Source organism: Miscanthus floridulus, chromosome 6 (assembly GCF_019320115.1).
Source record: "Miscanthus floridulus cultivar M001 chromosome 6, ASM1932011v1, whole genome shotgun sequence".
NCBI lineage: Eukaryota > Viridiplantae > Streptophyta > Magnoliopsida > Poales > Poaceae > Miscanthus > Miscanthus floridulus.
Genome location: NC_089585.1, coordinates 130559433 through 130572683, shown reverse-complemented (window position 1 = coordinate 130572683; position 13251 = coordinate 130559433). Strand labels below are relative to the sequence as shown.

The window sequence follows — 13251 nt, the reverse complement described above, 5'->3', positions numbered from 1 at the left end:
TATTCACCTGAGTCTATGACATTGCAGTTACACCCCTGACTTTCATCGAATTTTTGTAGGAGGTCCCTGATGGGATTCAAAGCAGAGAGGCCGTCGGAGGCTCGCGGTGCCGGCCAGAGGAGGCTCGCCGGCGGCGATGGAGTGGCGGAGGGGCACTAGGGGTCCCGCGCGCACACGCTAGGCTGCTCAGCTTGGCCCGACGCGGCCAGTGGTGGCGCGGCCACAGTAGCCGCGGCGGCGACGGCAGCTGCTCCGACGGCGGGGAGCATCAGCGGCCAAAGGCGTCGGTAAAGGAGGTCCAGAGGTGCGGCGTGGTGAGAGGAAGGTGATGGCACTGACGGCTTGGAAAGAGGAAGGGCTGAGCAGCGGGGACGCGACGAGGCCGAGCTCGGCCATGGCTGCCCGCGTTCACGAGCAACAACGAGGCGAGGGTGCAAGGGAGAGAGTGAGCCCGGTCGTCCATAACGGCCTGGTGCGCGCGGAGAAGCAGCGAAGCGACCGCAGGGAGGCGAGGGCACGCGGCAAGGGAGAGGGCGCGCGGCGTCCATGCAAGAAGACCACGCGGCATATCGTCGAACACGTGGTGCGCGTAGAAGTGGGCAGAGCGGGCGTCAGTTCTGGCTAGCTACAGGCCGAATTAGTTACTGGGCCTAAAACAAAGTTTGAAGCCCGCGAGCTGCTCTACATTTTTCATTTAGAGACCAAGGTCATTAGAGCTCTTCAACAGTGGGTAATTAGGCCACAAACTGTCAGTGTCAGCACCTTGATAACGGTCACGAAAATTCACTTTCGGAAGTCAAAACTCGGTCAAACGCAGTGCAACTTTTTGCATGCTCTTCTCCATAATATAACCTTCAACTTTTATTTTTGGACCAACTCAAGTTGCTTAACGAATTTCGGAGAACGCGGAATGCCAACGTCGTTGCTTAGCGAAACTCCAGACTTAGAATATTTGTAAGTGCTGAAATCAGCAGCAAATTCGATCTTGTGACCTCGATTTGACTTACTTCCAAGATGATCTAGCTCTTAGTCCAAAAACAAAGTTTGTTCTACATGATATGGACTACAACTTTCATTTAAGGTCCAACCTCAAAACTGGTATAGAACCTACTGTTCTACTTTGACCAAAGTAGGATCACGATGAAGCTTAAATTATCCTTTTTGATCCATTGGAGCGTTTTCTTGGCATTTGCCCAACATGAACCTTTCATGACTTTTGTTGTAGAGTTCATCTAGAGTCATTTGGGCATGGTTGCAAGATTTGGTTGACGATCGAGAATTCCATTCACTTTATAAATTAATTCAAGCAAGGACATAACTCGTCATTTCATGTGACTTTTTGATTCCAAACTTCATGAAACTTTTCGAGTGCCCAATATAGATGGGTATTGATGTGAGACACATGAAGATATCCCAATCACACCACCCAAGCATATATCTTGAAAATGGGTCTATAGGTGAGCACAGGTGCCATATCCAAGTTTAGGTTGGGGCTCGTTTCTATAGGTTTGACCTTGACATCTTCATCATTACTTAATATACCATATTTTAGCTCAAACCCATTGCTTAACTGATGGCAAACACCTGGGGTGTTACAGACATCCTCTTCACCCGACCCCTCCGTACGCTTTAAAACCAGGGGCACGAAATACAGGCATAAAACTTTGAGTAAAACTGGACGAACTAGCAGACCCTATGCCTCGGTGGCTACGGTGTTTGTGTTCACCAGAAAAATCATACTCAACACCCCCCGCGTCTCCAGTTTCAACGTCTATCTTCTCAAGAAGGGTTCGGAGGGGTTCGCCTACATAATCTCCCGCAAAGGAGAAGCTGTCAGGTTGCCCAAGTTAATCGAACAGCTCGGATCGCCACCGAGATACGAAAACAAAGAATAGCGATTCTTATGCAGGTTACTCCAACCTCGTCACAAACGTCAGGGCCTGGACCCATCTGGTAGGAGCTTTTCCGCCACTCATGCCACCAAGGTAACGTTACCGACCCCGCCTTTATTTCGATTAAATTTTGCATTCAAACATTACATATGCAAAACATTGCATCCCAACGCTTCATGTCGCGTCACGAAACAGCCGTCGCCTCACTCGATATAGGTGACAGTAGGCCGAGGTTCGAAGGCTGGCCCGCGAAGGGCTCCAGGCAGCCTCGTACCAAACAGAGCCAGGGAGAAATAACTGAGACGAGCCCCAGCGGCCTTGCCCGACCCCGCTCAAAAACGAATAGGGACGTCACAACCTTTTCTCGTTCGACTCTAAACCTCGAGCCAAACACATAGAATCTCCATTGAGGAGAGGCCATTGGGCCACCTGAGCCTATCGAACGGCTCGGGCATCTGCCAGGAGGCAGGTTAAGAAGTTGTGGAGTGCCACCAGAGGGCTCTACCGACCCCATCAGCAAATGATGGACCCGGATTCCACACGAACGTACCCGTTAGCGAGCTCATTGAGCGTGATACTCGAGTCATCGAGGCAAGTGTCGTTTACTCAGCCCCTCCGATTGCGAAAATCAAGGACGGGGTAACACGCAAATTACGGCCGACCCCTATCAGACCCTGACAAGGCCCGGGGGCTCGAGCCGCTCAATACAGGGACACAGGTTCGAAGGCCCTACCTTGCCGAGCCCATAGAGTCCTCATTTGGGGAATTCTGTTGGAAGACAGGGCGAGGAATATTGCAATGCCATCCAAGGACTTCACCGACCCTATCACGAAAACCATGGAATGGGATTCCATCCAAACGTTCCGGTCTCTAGTAACACCCGACCCCAGCAAAGGCAAGGGGTCGGACCTTACTCGAGGGCTGGTTAAGGTACGGCTACCTCCCTTCCTTTTTTCGAAACAATCTCCTCGCATCAAGACCAGTGGCAAGGTTCGGGGAAACAGATTGGTAAGATCGTAAGAAATCAAACAAAACGAAATTACGAAGCAAAATCACGAAACTGCATCCAGACTCAAAAATACCGACACTTGTTCACATATTACATATAAGTCGTACTCAAAATTATTCGACTAACTACTCCCACGAAGGGAGAACCATTTCTTTCAGATTATCCACCAGGTTTTTCACAAGGGGAGCAACCATCTTCTCCATTGCCTCCAGCTCATCATCCTCATAGGTAGACGGGAAACCTTCGCTCATCACCTTCAGGTTGATCTCCTTCTCGTAATGAGCATGGGCGACGGTGAAGGCCTGGGTGATCCCGGCGTGAAAAGCACTCTCCTCAAGCTGGCCCACCCGAGCCGTGATACTTGCGGCATGAGCCACGAGCGGGCTAGTCTCCACCGGCTCCACCACCTTCAGGGCATCAAGGACCACCCCGACCGTAGCTTGCAGAAGATCGTGCTCGTCGCTCTCAGTCTGAAGGGTTCTTTGTACATGGGCAAGCTCCTTTTCCAGCTTAATAGAGATGTTTTCAGCGCTCAACCTTCGGCTCACCGCATCACCGAGATTCGCCTAGAGAGAACGGACCACCTTGACGTCCTCGTCCACCTTCTACTGAAGGGCCGTGGCCCTACTCTCAGCCTTCCGCCTGAGGTCCCGCTCCATCTCCAGCTCCTTCAGGACCTCACCGGCCTTCTCATTAGCCGTGGCATTCCTCTGCAGCAGCTCGTCTCGCTCCTTTCAGAGCATGGCGATCTCCTCCCCGTCCAGCTTTGACCTCGTCGACAAATCCTCAAACATCCCGTGGGCCTCCTCCGCGTCCTGACGCGCCTGGGCCTCCCGCTCCTAGGCAGCAGCAAGCTGTGTGGCCATATCTGCTCACAGCCAGGCCTCCTTGGAAAGTCGATCCCGCTCCGCCTTCTGCTCGTGGAGGAATCGGGATTTATTCTGACTACGAGCAACAAGAACCTGAAGAGGAAGAATACTGGTATCAGAAATACGAAAATACAAGAACATGCGAAGAAAGAAGAAAACCCAGCAAATACCTGGGTAGTAGGAACAACGATTTCACGCAAGGCTCCTCTGGCCTGGTCCAGGGCATCCAGCATCGTCGAGATTCTGATGTCAAGACCCTCCCGCTCTATGCTCTCAGCATGATCATCAAGCGAGAAAAGAGCCGACGTCGGATCCTGGGCGGCCATCCACTGGAGCGATGGCTCCCCCCGCGCGGGGGAGCGGCTTCCTCCCGACAAAGGGGCCGGGGGCGGCTCCCTCCTGGCCCTATGCGGCACCACCAGCGTGCTCGAGGACCCTTCGACTAGACCCTCCTTCATCTGGGCTGCTTCAAGCGTCACGGGCGGATCCACCTGGGCCCCTGGTGGCGCGGACTGCACTGCGCCCTCAAGCACCACCGTAGCAGCGTCCGGCTGAGCCTGGCTCAGTGCGGTCGCAACCACCTCCGTCGGCGTCACCCAACCCTTGGCCGGCTGTGCCACGCCCACCACGAAAGGTGCCGCCCGCTCGGCAACCACCGAGGGCGCGGGCGCCACCACAGGCGCCGTCGGATCGGCCAATGTGGCCCCAACCTCGGCGCCGCTCCTGCCCAAAACAGGGGTGACGTCGGGCAGCGCCATCCGTCCCGCCTGTATGGCGAGGCTCTTTTTGGGCGCCAGCCCCAGGGGGTGACCCGTCCGCAAGAACCTACACAAAGGTAATAGCCATTAGGTCCAAATAGAAATGGAAAAAAGATAAAAATAGAGGAATCAGTAGCTTACGCTGACGCCCTCGGCCGGCGGAAGCGTTTTGGGGACGGATCCCCAGATCCCTGCTCGACTCATCTGGGTGGGACCGTTTCGAGCCTGCCCCTGGCTCCAAGGCAGGGGGGCTTATCTCCCTCACCTCGTGGGGCGCGGCACCAGAGCCGCTCCCCTCCATCACCTCGTGGGGCGCGGCACCAGAGCCGCTCCCCTCCATCACTTCGTGGGGCGCGGCACCAGAGCCGCTCCCCTCCATCATCTCATAGGGCACGGCACCAGAGCCACTCCCTTCCACCATCACCTCGGGATCGGCAGCGGTAGGCCCGCCTTCCCCCATCCACCGAAACTCGGCCGGCACGCCGTGCGAAGCGGCGGACTCTTCGGCCTCCACCGACCGCACCGACTCACTTCCCTCCGCATGGAACGGGAAGGGTCCCTACACGGACGGGTGGGCACTTGTCAGTGTGTCCTCGTCCTCCAGGACACCCCAATCCACATCGACAACTACCTCGTCGTCATCATCATCATCGTCATCGTCATCATCACTGCTCATGTCCTCCCCCCGATCCCGTGCCTCCTGCTTCAGATGTTTCGCCTTCTTCTTCTGCTCCCTTGCTTTCTTGTCCTGCTCGGCCGCGAGTCGATTCTCCGCCGCCATGGCCTTGTCCTTTGGCAGCGGAACCGGACCGTCTTTGAAGACTAGCCCCCCGGCTGGTCCCAACGTCGCAAAAATAAGTATTAAAAAAAGGGGATTCAGGAAAAAGAAAGAGCACAGGAGAAGAAGGCTTATGAATTCAAAGAACCCAGGTTCCGGCCGCATTGGGGGATGTCCGGGCACCGGTACACAATGTCGAGGACGCTGCCTTTGGAATCCTTCGTCGGCTCCATCGCCTCATTAATGCGCTGCGCCACTTCTGAAAAAGGGAGCGCCTCATCAACAAGCACCGTCCCCTCAAACAACATCCCGGGCATCATCCGATGTAGGGGAATCACGCGCGCCATCAGCGACGCCACCCTCCTCGCGTGATAGGCGCCGATAATCCCCATCCCCTTTACGCCCCGTTCCTTCAGGGCTTGGAGGGCGAAAAGAAGGTCGGAGAGGTGTTTCTTGTCTTTGAACTGGACACCCCAGCCCCACGACTCCGGAGCCTCTTCAATAAGGCGCCCAGTGTACCTCGGTAGGGTGGCACTCGCATCATCCCTGACATAAAACCACTGCGAGTGCCATCCCTTGTTGGATGTTGCCAAACGCATAAATGGGTAACCCTCGACCGGGTATGGCACAGATGAATGCTGGCACATCCCATCGGCGTGTTCGCATCTTTCCCCCAATCTTCTTCTTCGACAAACTAACGGTAAAGAAATACCACCACAGATCAAAGTGGGGATCGATCCCTAGGAAACCCTCGCACAGGGCAACAAACGTCGCCATATGTTGGATCCCGTTGGGAGTCAGATGCTGCAGCTCCACCTCATAATAATCCAGCAGCCCCCCGGAGGAATCTATGCGCAGGTACCGCAAATCCCCGCTCATGGAAGATGGCGAAAGAGACGACATATCCTTTGGGCGGCACCGGCTCACCCTCGTCACCAGGTAGCAGCCACTCCTGGACGGCGGACAGCGGGCGGAGAAGGCCACGGCGGACGAGGCCCTCCAAATGCCGTGAGGTGATGCTAGATCTACCCCCACAACTCCATTAAAGCAATTAGGGGGAAAGGTGGGCACGAGCTCGACGGCGGCTACAGGGCAGGCGCAAGCTTGACGGCGGCTGCAACACGGATGCAAGCCGGTTGACGGTGGCGGTGCGGGCGCAGGAGGCTGGGGCGATTGGCGGCGGATGTTTCAAGACGCAAAGGCAAGGGAGCGAAATACAGAACCTTGGGGGCAAACTCCGTGGTTTTATAGGGGCGACGGACGCGAGAAGGGCAACCGTCCACCCTGATCTTTGGGCCTGCCACGCGCACCGCCGCGTCACGGCGCGGGACACGCGCCCGCAGTCCCTATCCTCTCCCACCAAAAATCGCGGTGGATGGTTCGCCTTCCCCAGGCGAATCCAGACTCTCTACCCATCTCGGAAACGCAGGTCACGAAGATTTTTTTTCTCTCTTTGGCCCACCTAGGGCCCAGAAGCTCGGCAACCGGCCCAACTGGGGACGGGTCCGCGAACGATCCAAAATCAAGGGCGCAAGCATTACTAAGGTCTCGATCCACGGTCAAGCCCCGGCTAGGTCAGCCCTGAATGAGATCCCCGCGAACGGGACACCACGACCCCCTCGAAAAATATCCAGTTGACGAAAAACTAAGTCCTTCAGCCTTACCCGCGAAGGGTCCGAAAACACCCTCTAGGCGATTCTATCCGAATCACCTGGAGGCTCAGGGGCTACACCCATCGGGTGCGCTCACGCGCACCCTCTGGCAAAGTAACTCCGACGAAATCGAAAAACACCCTCCAGGCGGTTCTATCCGAATCACTTGGAGGCTCAGGGGCTACTGTCGGGGACCTAATACTAGGGTACCCTAGATGGTGGGACCAATAACCACCGATCGTTAAAAACTTCTGGACGGATAAGGGCGCCGTAGCGTCCCTTGCTCAAATGATAGGAGTTCGGTTCTGCCTCGCCCGACGCCTTTGAGGTAGCTCTGCCTCACCCGAGGGCTCAGGGCTAGTCTCCGTCTCGCCCGACGCCTTTGGGGCGGGCGCGGTCTCACCCGAGGGCTCAGGGCTAGTCTTCGTCTCGCCCGACGCCTATGGGGCGGGCTCGGTCTCGCCCGAGGGCTGAGGGATAGACTCCGCCTCACCCGACGCCTTTGAGGTAGCTCTGCCTCGCCCAAGGGCTCAGGGCTAGTCTCCATCTCGCCCGACGCCTTTGGGGCAGGCACGATCTCGCCCGAGGGCTAAGGGCTAGTCTCCGTCTCGCCCGACGGCCAAGAACGAGCCTCGCCCTGCTCGATATCTAAAGACTAGTTTCATCTTACCTGACAACTTTTTCCCGTTCCCTCATGATGATGGGTACAGGGCAAGACAAGACGTTCGGGTCAACCATGGCTCCAAGGACCATACCCTGCGCCCTGGCAGGAAAAGTACTGCCAGGGAACGACGGGACAGGTGCTTTAGACCCTTCCGGGCGCCGCAGAGCCCGAAAGGTATTACAGGTGCGTGCTCCTCGCCCTGTAGAGTTGTAGGCGCCGCCTTTAGCTCTAGGACACGGAACCCGATAAAGATATACGACAACCGCTACGCTCCAGAAAAGGATTTGCTATCTCCACGAACAACGGATATTCCGTCACCACGCTGTGGACCCAAGGGAGCGACGCCCGCTTCCTGACCCCTCAGGTCCACCAAGTCAGAAGACCTTGGCCACGGCGCTACTCCGGACCCCGACCCCGCGTCCCTCCGGCGAAGACTCATGAGAACCAGAAGGCGTGCGGAGCAAGGCTGGGGGAGGCTCATAAGTCAAAACCACTGTACTGCAGCCCATACCCTGCGCAGGGCAGCATTCTGTAACCAACCTGACATTCTACAGAGACATCAACAGTATTGTAGGCGCTTATCTTCCTTCGCACTCATCAGAATGAAGAACCAGGCCGGGTAGACGTGAGCCACAAGACTAAGTAGAGTACGCATCCTAAAGCCCTCACCCTTGTAAAGCCAGCCCCTTCATCTATAAAAGGGGATGCGCTTCCTCCATTAAGGGGACGGACTTTTGACCGAACAATACAAGACACAGACACACACAGTTAAGCTACTACCAAGCTCTTGACCTCCTTTCAACCCTTTCATCAGAGGCTTGGGACCAGTCCCTCTCTCGATCGTTTGTACCCCCTACTACGAACCGTTCACGGTGCTAATAACACGAGCAGCAACAAACTGGACGTAGGGACATTCGGCCCGAACCAGTATAAATCTTGTGTCCTTTAGCACACCATCCGTGCCTAACGCGCATTACTATAATTTTACTTGCCGGTGCTTATACGAAACACCGACATACACCAACTACTTACTCCTAAGGTACATAGTTGTTGAAGAGTACATCAACTACCTATTTCTAAGATACAATGCTTAGTTTAGCCATCTCTACACTACATGGCTGAAGTAAGCCATTTCTATCTACTGCCTCACCCAACAGTGAGTGGTCAGCCGAGCCGACTAGTTCTATCTCCTAAACCAGGAGAGGATAGCTGTGCCGACTAGTCAAGAGAGAGATGGGAGCAGCAGATTATATCTAACATGTTGGAGTGAAATGGAATAAAACTTAGTTAAATTCCACGACAATTCATGAATACACGTGTATCAAACAAGCATACAAGGAGAAGGAGAAGGAGCAACGCAGGATCAGCATGCTGATCGAGAGGTTGACGAATTGGCTCAGCAAAAACCTGAGAGCCAGACACTGGCATGCTGACAACGGGCATTGGAGTAATATAATATGATGGTTGATAGGGGTAGTGGTGGTCGTTATGGTCTCTTCCATCTTTTGGGTTCCCTCCGACCACTCAGTACATTAACCCAGTCGGGCCCAAAGATGGCCGAGTTTCGCTTTCTGGGCCGAGACGTCCGAGTCCTACTGGGAAAAGAAAACAGAGGGATGGAGAGAATGAGAGAGGCGACGGCAACGAGGTGGACGAGTTCGGCTCTCCCCCACCGAGGCAGATACCGCGCATGTCGCGAGGTGGCAAGCCGAGAGCGCGAGACGCGTCGACGACGGCAACACGCGGTGGCCAAAACGGCAAAACCTGATGCCGGTCGGGCGGGCAAAGCGGCCATGGCCGATTCAGAGCAACAATGCTGACTGAATCCTCCCCTTTCTCTCACTTTTCTCTTTCTATTTTGTGTGGCAACGACCCGAGCTTCTGTAAAACAATTTCTTCGTGGATCATCGCTGAACAATTTTCATCCAAACACCTAGTTGTTGACAATGACAACTACAATTGGCAAGCATCAGGAGGCAACTATCAAACTGCAAATCGAGCTTTACTGCTATGTAGCTCCTGTCGAAACCATAAAAAACAAATATGAAACTCCTAGTTTAGGGTTAAATTTTTTTTTTTTTTTAGAAAGAGTCTAGGTTAAGTTAAGACGGTTTGAAAATCCAAGCCCGACGAAACTATACAGGCTGGTTTGTTAGCATAATCTGAGTATAAACTAGATTTTTATCATGGGACTTGTAAGACCTCTCTATCCTATATTATATGAACATAAAGTGCCATAGCCATTTGAGGGTAAATTAATCAAGCCTATCAATACAACTTTGCTTTTTTATCCTATTCTCTCCTTTGTTTTACTTTTAAAATTCTATAGCAATTTCTCCTCTAATCCGATAACCCAGAGATGGCGTCCTAAGTATGGCGTCCTAAGTATGAAGGCCAGCGTACGGCAATCTCTACCATGTAGAACTACTGAATATCATTGCTTTACATAAAACTTGAGTGGCAGAGAACTAATAACTCAAAGCACATAATTGTAATCACGTTTCATGCAATCAAAGCAACATATATAATGACAAAATATAAACAGTTAAACACTACAAGTTCTTGTCCCTGCGAACTGTGCACCCATTCACAGCAGCACTACTACTTGCTGGCTGCTGCTACTAGTGCACCACTTACTCGTACAAACAAATAAAGAGAAAAAAACAAATAAGCCAAAAAAAAGTAGTAATTACCAATAACCTATACATTTACCCTCTAATAAATAACCGAGGCTGAGGTCAACTAATTTGATTCATCAATCGTCCCGGCCGTGCGGCAGCATCTTGAGCGCCTGGAGGAAGGTGTTCTTGAGGCGGCCCAGGTGCGGGCGCACGTTCTGCTTGTCCAGGTACGTGGTCTTGAGCGCGTTCCACCCCTGCTTGTGGATGGCCATGGGGTCCCTCAGCACCGGGTGATCGCTCGGGTACTGCTCGCTCAGCGTCGTCTCGTCCAGCTGCACCACGTACTCCAGGTAGTGGACCTCCATCCCCGCCGACGGCTCCGCGAACGTGTTCCGGGCCAGCCACTCCAGCCGCCCGTACGGCACCACCTGCACCACCACGGCGCCGGCCGGCAGGAACACCATGCTGGTCAGCCCGGCGCCGTGGACGCCCACCATCACGTCGCACGAGTTCACCAGTCGCGCGAACTTGGACGTGTCGGTGCTGGTGTCGGGCTCCCCGATCCGCACGTCGAACCCGAGGCTGGCCGCCATGTCCGCCATGGCGCGCTCGTTCATGAAGGCGCGCCCGCGGGACGGGCGGCGCGAGATGATGAGCAGCCGCGGGCGGCGCCGGATGTCCCACCGGTCGCCGCTGGGCGTGGCCGTGGCGCGCTCCAGCCCGAACGCGTCGCGCAGCATCTTGCGGAAGTCGGCCGTGGAGTACCCCGGCGACGGGGACTTGGACGCGTCCACGCCGAGCTCCCGGTGGAACTTCGGCCCCACCACCACGTTCCGGTAGCAGCGGACCTCGTCGTCGGCGTCGATGTCCACCACCTCGTGCCGGCTCATCTGCTGGAAGATCTGGATGTAGCGGTTCATCCACCACGACTTGTAGCTGCTGACCAGAAACTGGACCTCGCCGCGGAGCGGGTGCGCCGTGATGAAGGCCGGGATGAGCACGTCCGTGTAGTCGTGGAACGGGTTGCCCGTGAACCCGCCCGTGGACAGCACGAACGCGGTGGCCGAGCTGTTGACCGTGCACTGCGGCGCCGCGCCGGAGCCGGAGCCCGAGGGGAGCGGCTTGAGGGACCACTCCTTGACGTGGGCGAGCGCGAAGTTGTCGTGCTTCCGGCAGTACGGCTTGGTCTTCCACTCCCGGTCCAGCGAGTCGACGTACACCGTCTGGGTGCTCCCCACGACGCGCACGTCGCCAGCCGCCTCGCAGGTGTCGGAGCGGCGGCTCGTCTCGTAGCACACCGGCTTGGTTGCGCCGCCGCCTGAACCTTCGGCGGGCTTCGGCTGGACATCCTCCTTGTCTTTCTCCTCTGCAGGGCCGGCGAAATCCCATTTAAGGGTCAGATCTGATGCCCAAACATGTAGCGGAATGCCGCACTATATCTAACACGATTCTTCTAGAAAAATCAAGTTGAATCTAAAGAAATGGAAGGTGGAGCTGAGCAGGAAGGAGCAGGTGGGCAGATCTGTACAAACACAAAGTAACCTACCAGCTCCAAATCCTAACTAATCTTATCCAAATCGAGGAGAAAAAAGCAACGGCGGAGGTGACCTACCAGCAGCAGCTTCGGCGGCGGCCTCGTCGGCGCCGTCGCCGGTGTCAACGTTGACAGCCGCCTTGCTGACCGCCACCGCCGCCGCAGCAGCGTCGTCCTCGGATTTGATGGCGTCTCCTGCGGTGGTAACTGCAGTCAGGAACAGGCAGGCAGCAGGACAAGCAGGGCCTCCCAAATCAGCTCACAACAGCCAGGAATCCGACCTTGCAGAGTAGAGATGCAGCCGAGATAAAAGGAGAAGGAGGAGGAGACAGATGGCAGAGGGTACCTACCAATTGGGGCGAACCTTCCCCGGATGAGGGAGAGCGCGACGACGGAGCAGAGCATTAGCGCCAGGAGAGCCGCATTCCCGAGCCGCCTCGGCTCCCCCCTCGCTGAGCTCCGGGTCTTCATCTCCCTTACTCCCTCCTCTCACTCTCTCTCTCTCTCTCCTTGACCGCCGCCACCTCCTCCTCCTCCTCTCACAGAGACAGAGAGCCTTTATTCTGGGAAAAAGCTTTCAGTAGAAGCAGCTGCGTCGCGCGTGGAGTGACAAAGCAGGGCAAAAATCTGTTGCGGCGCTGGCGCATCCGGACACGAGCATTTGGCACTGATAATGTAGCCCGAAAGGGGAAGGCGACGGGGAGAGGAGTGAAAGCAGCCGGAGCAGCGGGAGGAAGAACCGGCGACCACTGGTCCACTCCACTCGCCGTCCAATATGGCGCCGAGATTGGTGAGGCTGCCGACAGCAGCGTGTGCGCAGAGAGAGAAAGGGGAGTGCTTGCTTCTGTCAAGCGGCAGCGGCACAGTAGCCTAGTAGCACGCAAACCGACGGGCGGACATCTGGTTTCATCCGCGGCGAGCAGCTGGCCTCCACTCCGTTCTCCAACGCCAACGCCAACGCCAAAGCGTTTTGTTTTGTATTGCTGGCGGCTCCACTCCTCGCGCGACGTTCCGGAGGCGAAGCAGTGTGGGTTTGGTCACATGGAATCCTACGTACGTGGAGTATTAAATATAGATAAAAAAATTAATTATATAATTTAATTGAAAATCATAAGATAAATATTTTAAAATAATTAGTCTATAATTGAATATTAATTACTAAATAAAAACAAAAATATTACCATAATCAAATTTCCAAATTTAACAGACTAAACGCAGCCCAATTCGGCGAGAAAGAAAGGTCCAGACTCCAGAGAGAGTGGACAGCAAACAAAGTAACTTTGCGTGTCGGTGGCATTGGGAAGCTGACAAACCATTTATTGGTGGACGTGAGGCCGTGGCGCGCGTGTCCCCCGGGCATGTGCCGCGTGCCAGACGGTGCGGAGTACCGGAGCAATGATGAGAGAGACATGCGCTAACCCCATTGCTCTGCCTCTGCTCTGCAGGAGTACTCGTCCAGTAATCTGCACTGTAC

General features: G+C 55.1%; 2 protein-coding genes across 3 annotated transcripts; both read right to left on the bottom strand.

Annotated features, from left to right (window-relative positions):
- Nucleotides 1-3773: 3773 nt before the first annotated feature.
- Nucleotides 3774-5309, bottom strand: LOC136461243 (uncharacterized). Its single transcript, XM_066460618.1, has 4 exons — nt 5226-5309; nt 4744-5087; nt 3941-4595; nt 3774-3863 (listed from the first exon to the last, which is right to left on the bottom strand). Exons 1-4 carry the CDS (start codon nt 5307-5309, stop codon nt 3774-3776), a joined length of 1173 nt encoding a protein of 390 aa, XP_066316715.1.
- A 4796-nt stretch (nt 5310-10105) lies between these two features.
- LOC136459638 (alpha-1,3-arabinosyltransferase XAT3-like) lies at nt 10106-12696 on the bottom strand. 2 transcript variants are annotated; one of them, XM_066459477.1, is made up of 3 exons: nt 12128-12696; nt 11856-11972; nt 10106-11609 (listed from the first exon to the last, which is right to left on the bottom strand). In XM_066459477.1, exons 1-3 carry the CDS (start codon nt 12246-12248, stop codon nt 10378-10380), a joined length of 1470 nt encoding a protein of 489 aa, XP_066315574.1. In that variant the 5' UTR covers nt 12249-12696; the 3' UTR covers nt 10106-10377. The 2 variants fall into 2 exon arrangements, with proteins under 2 accessions (XP_066315574.1, XP_066315573.1); XM_066459476.1 differs by having other exon boundaries at nt 10107-11609; nt 11856-11984; nt 12128-12693.
- Nucleotides 12697-13251: the final 555 nt, after the last annotated feature.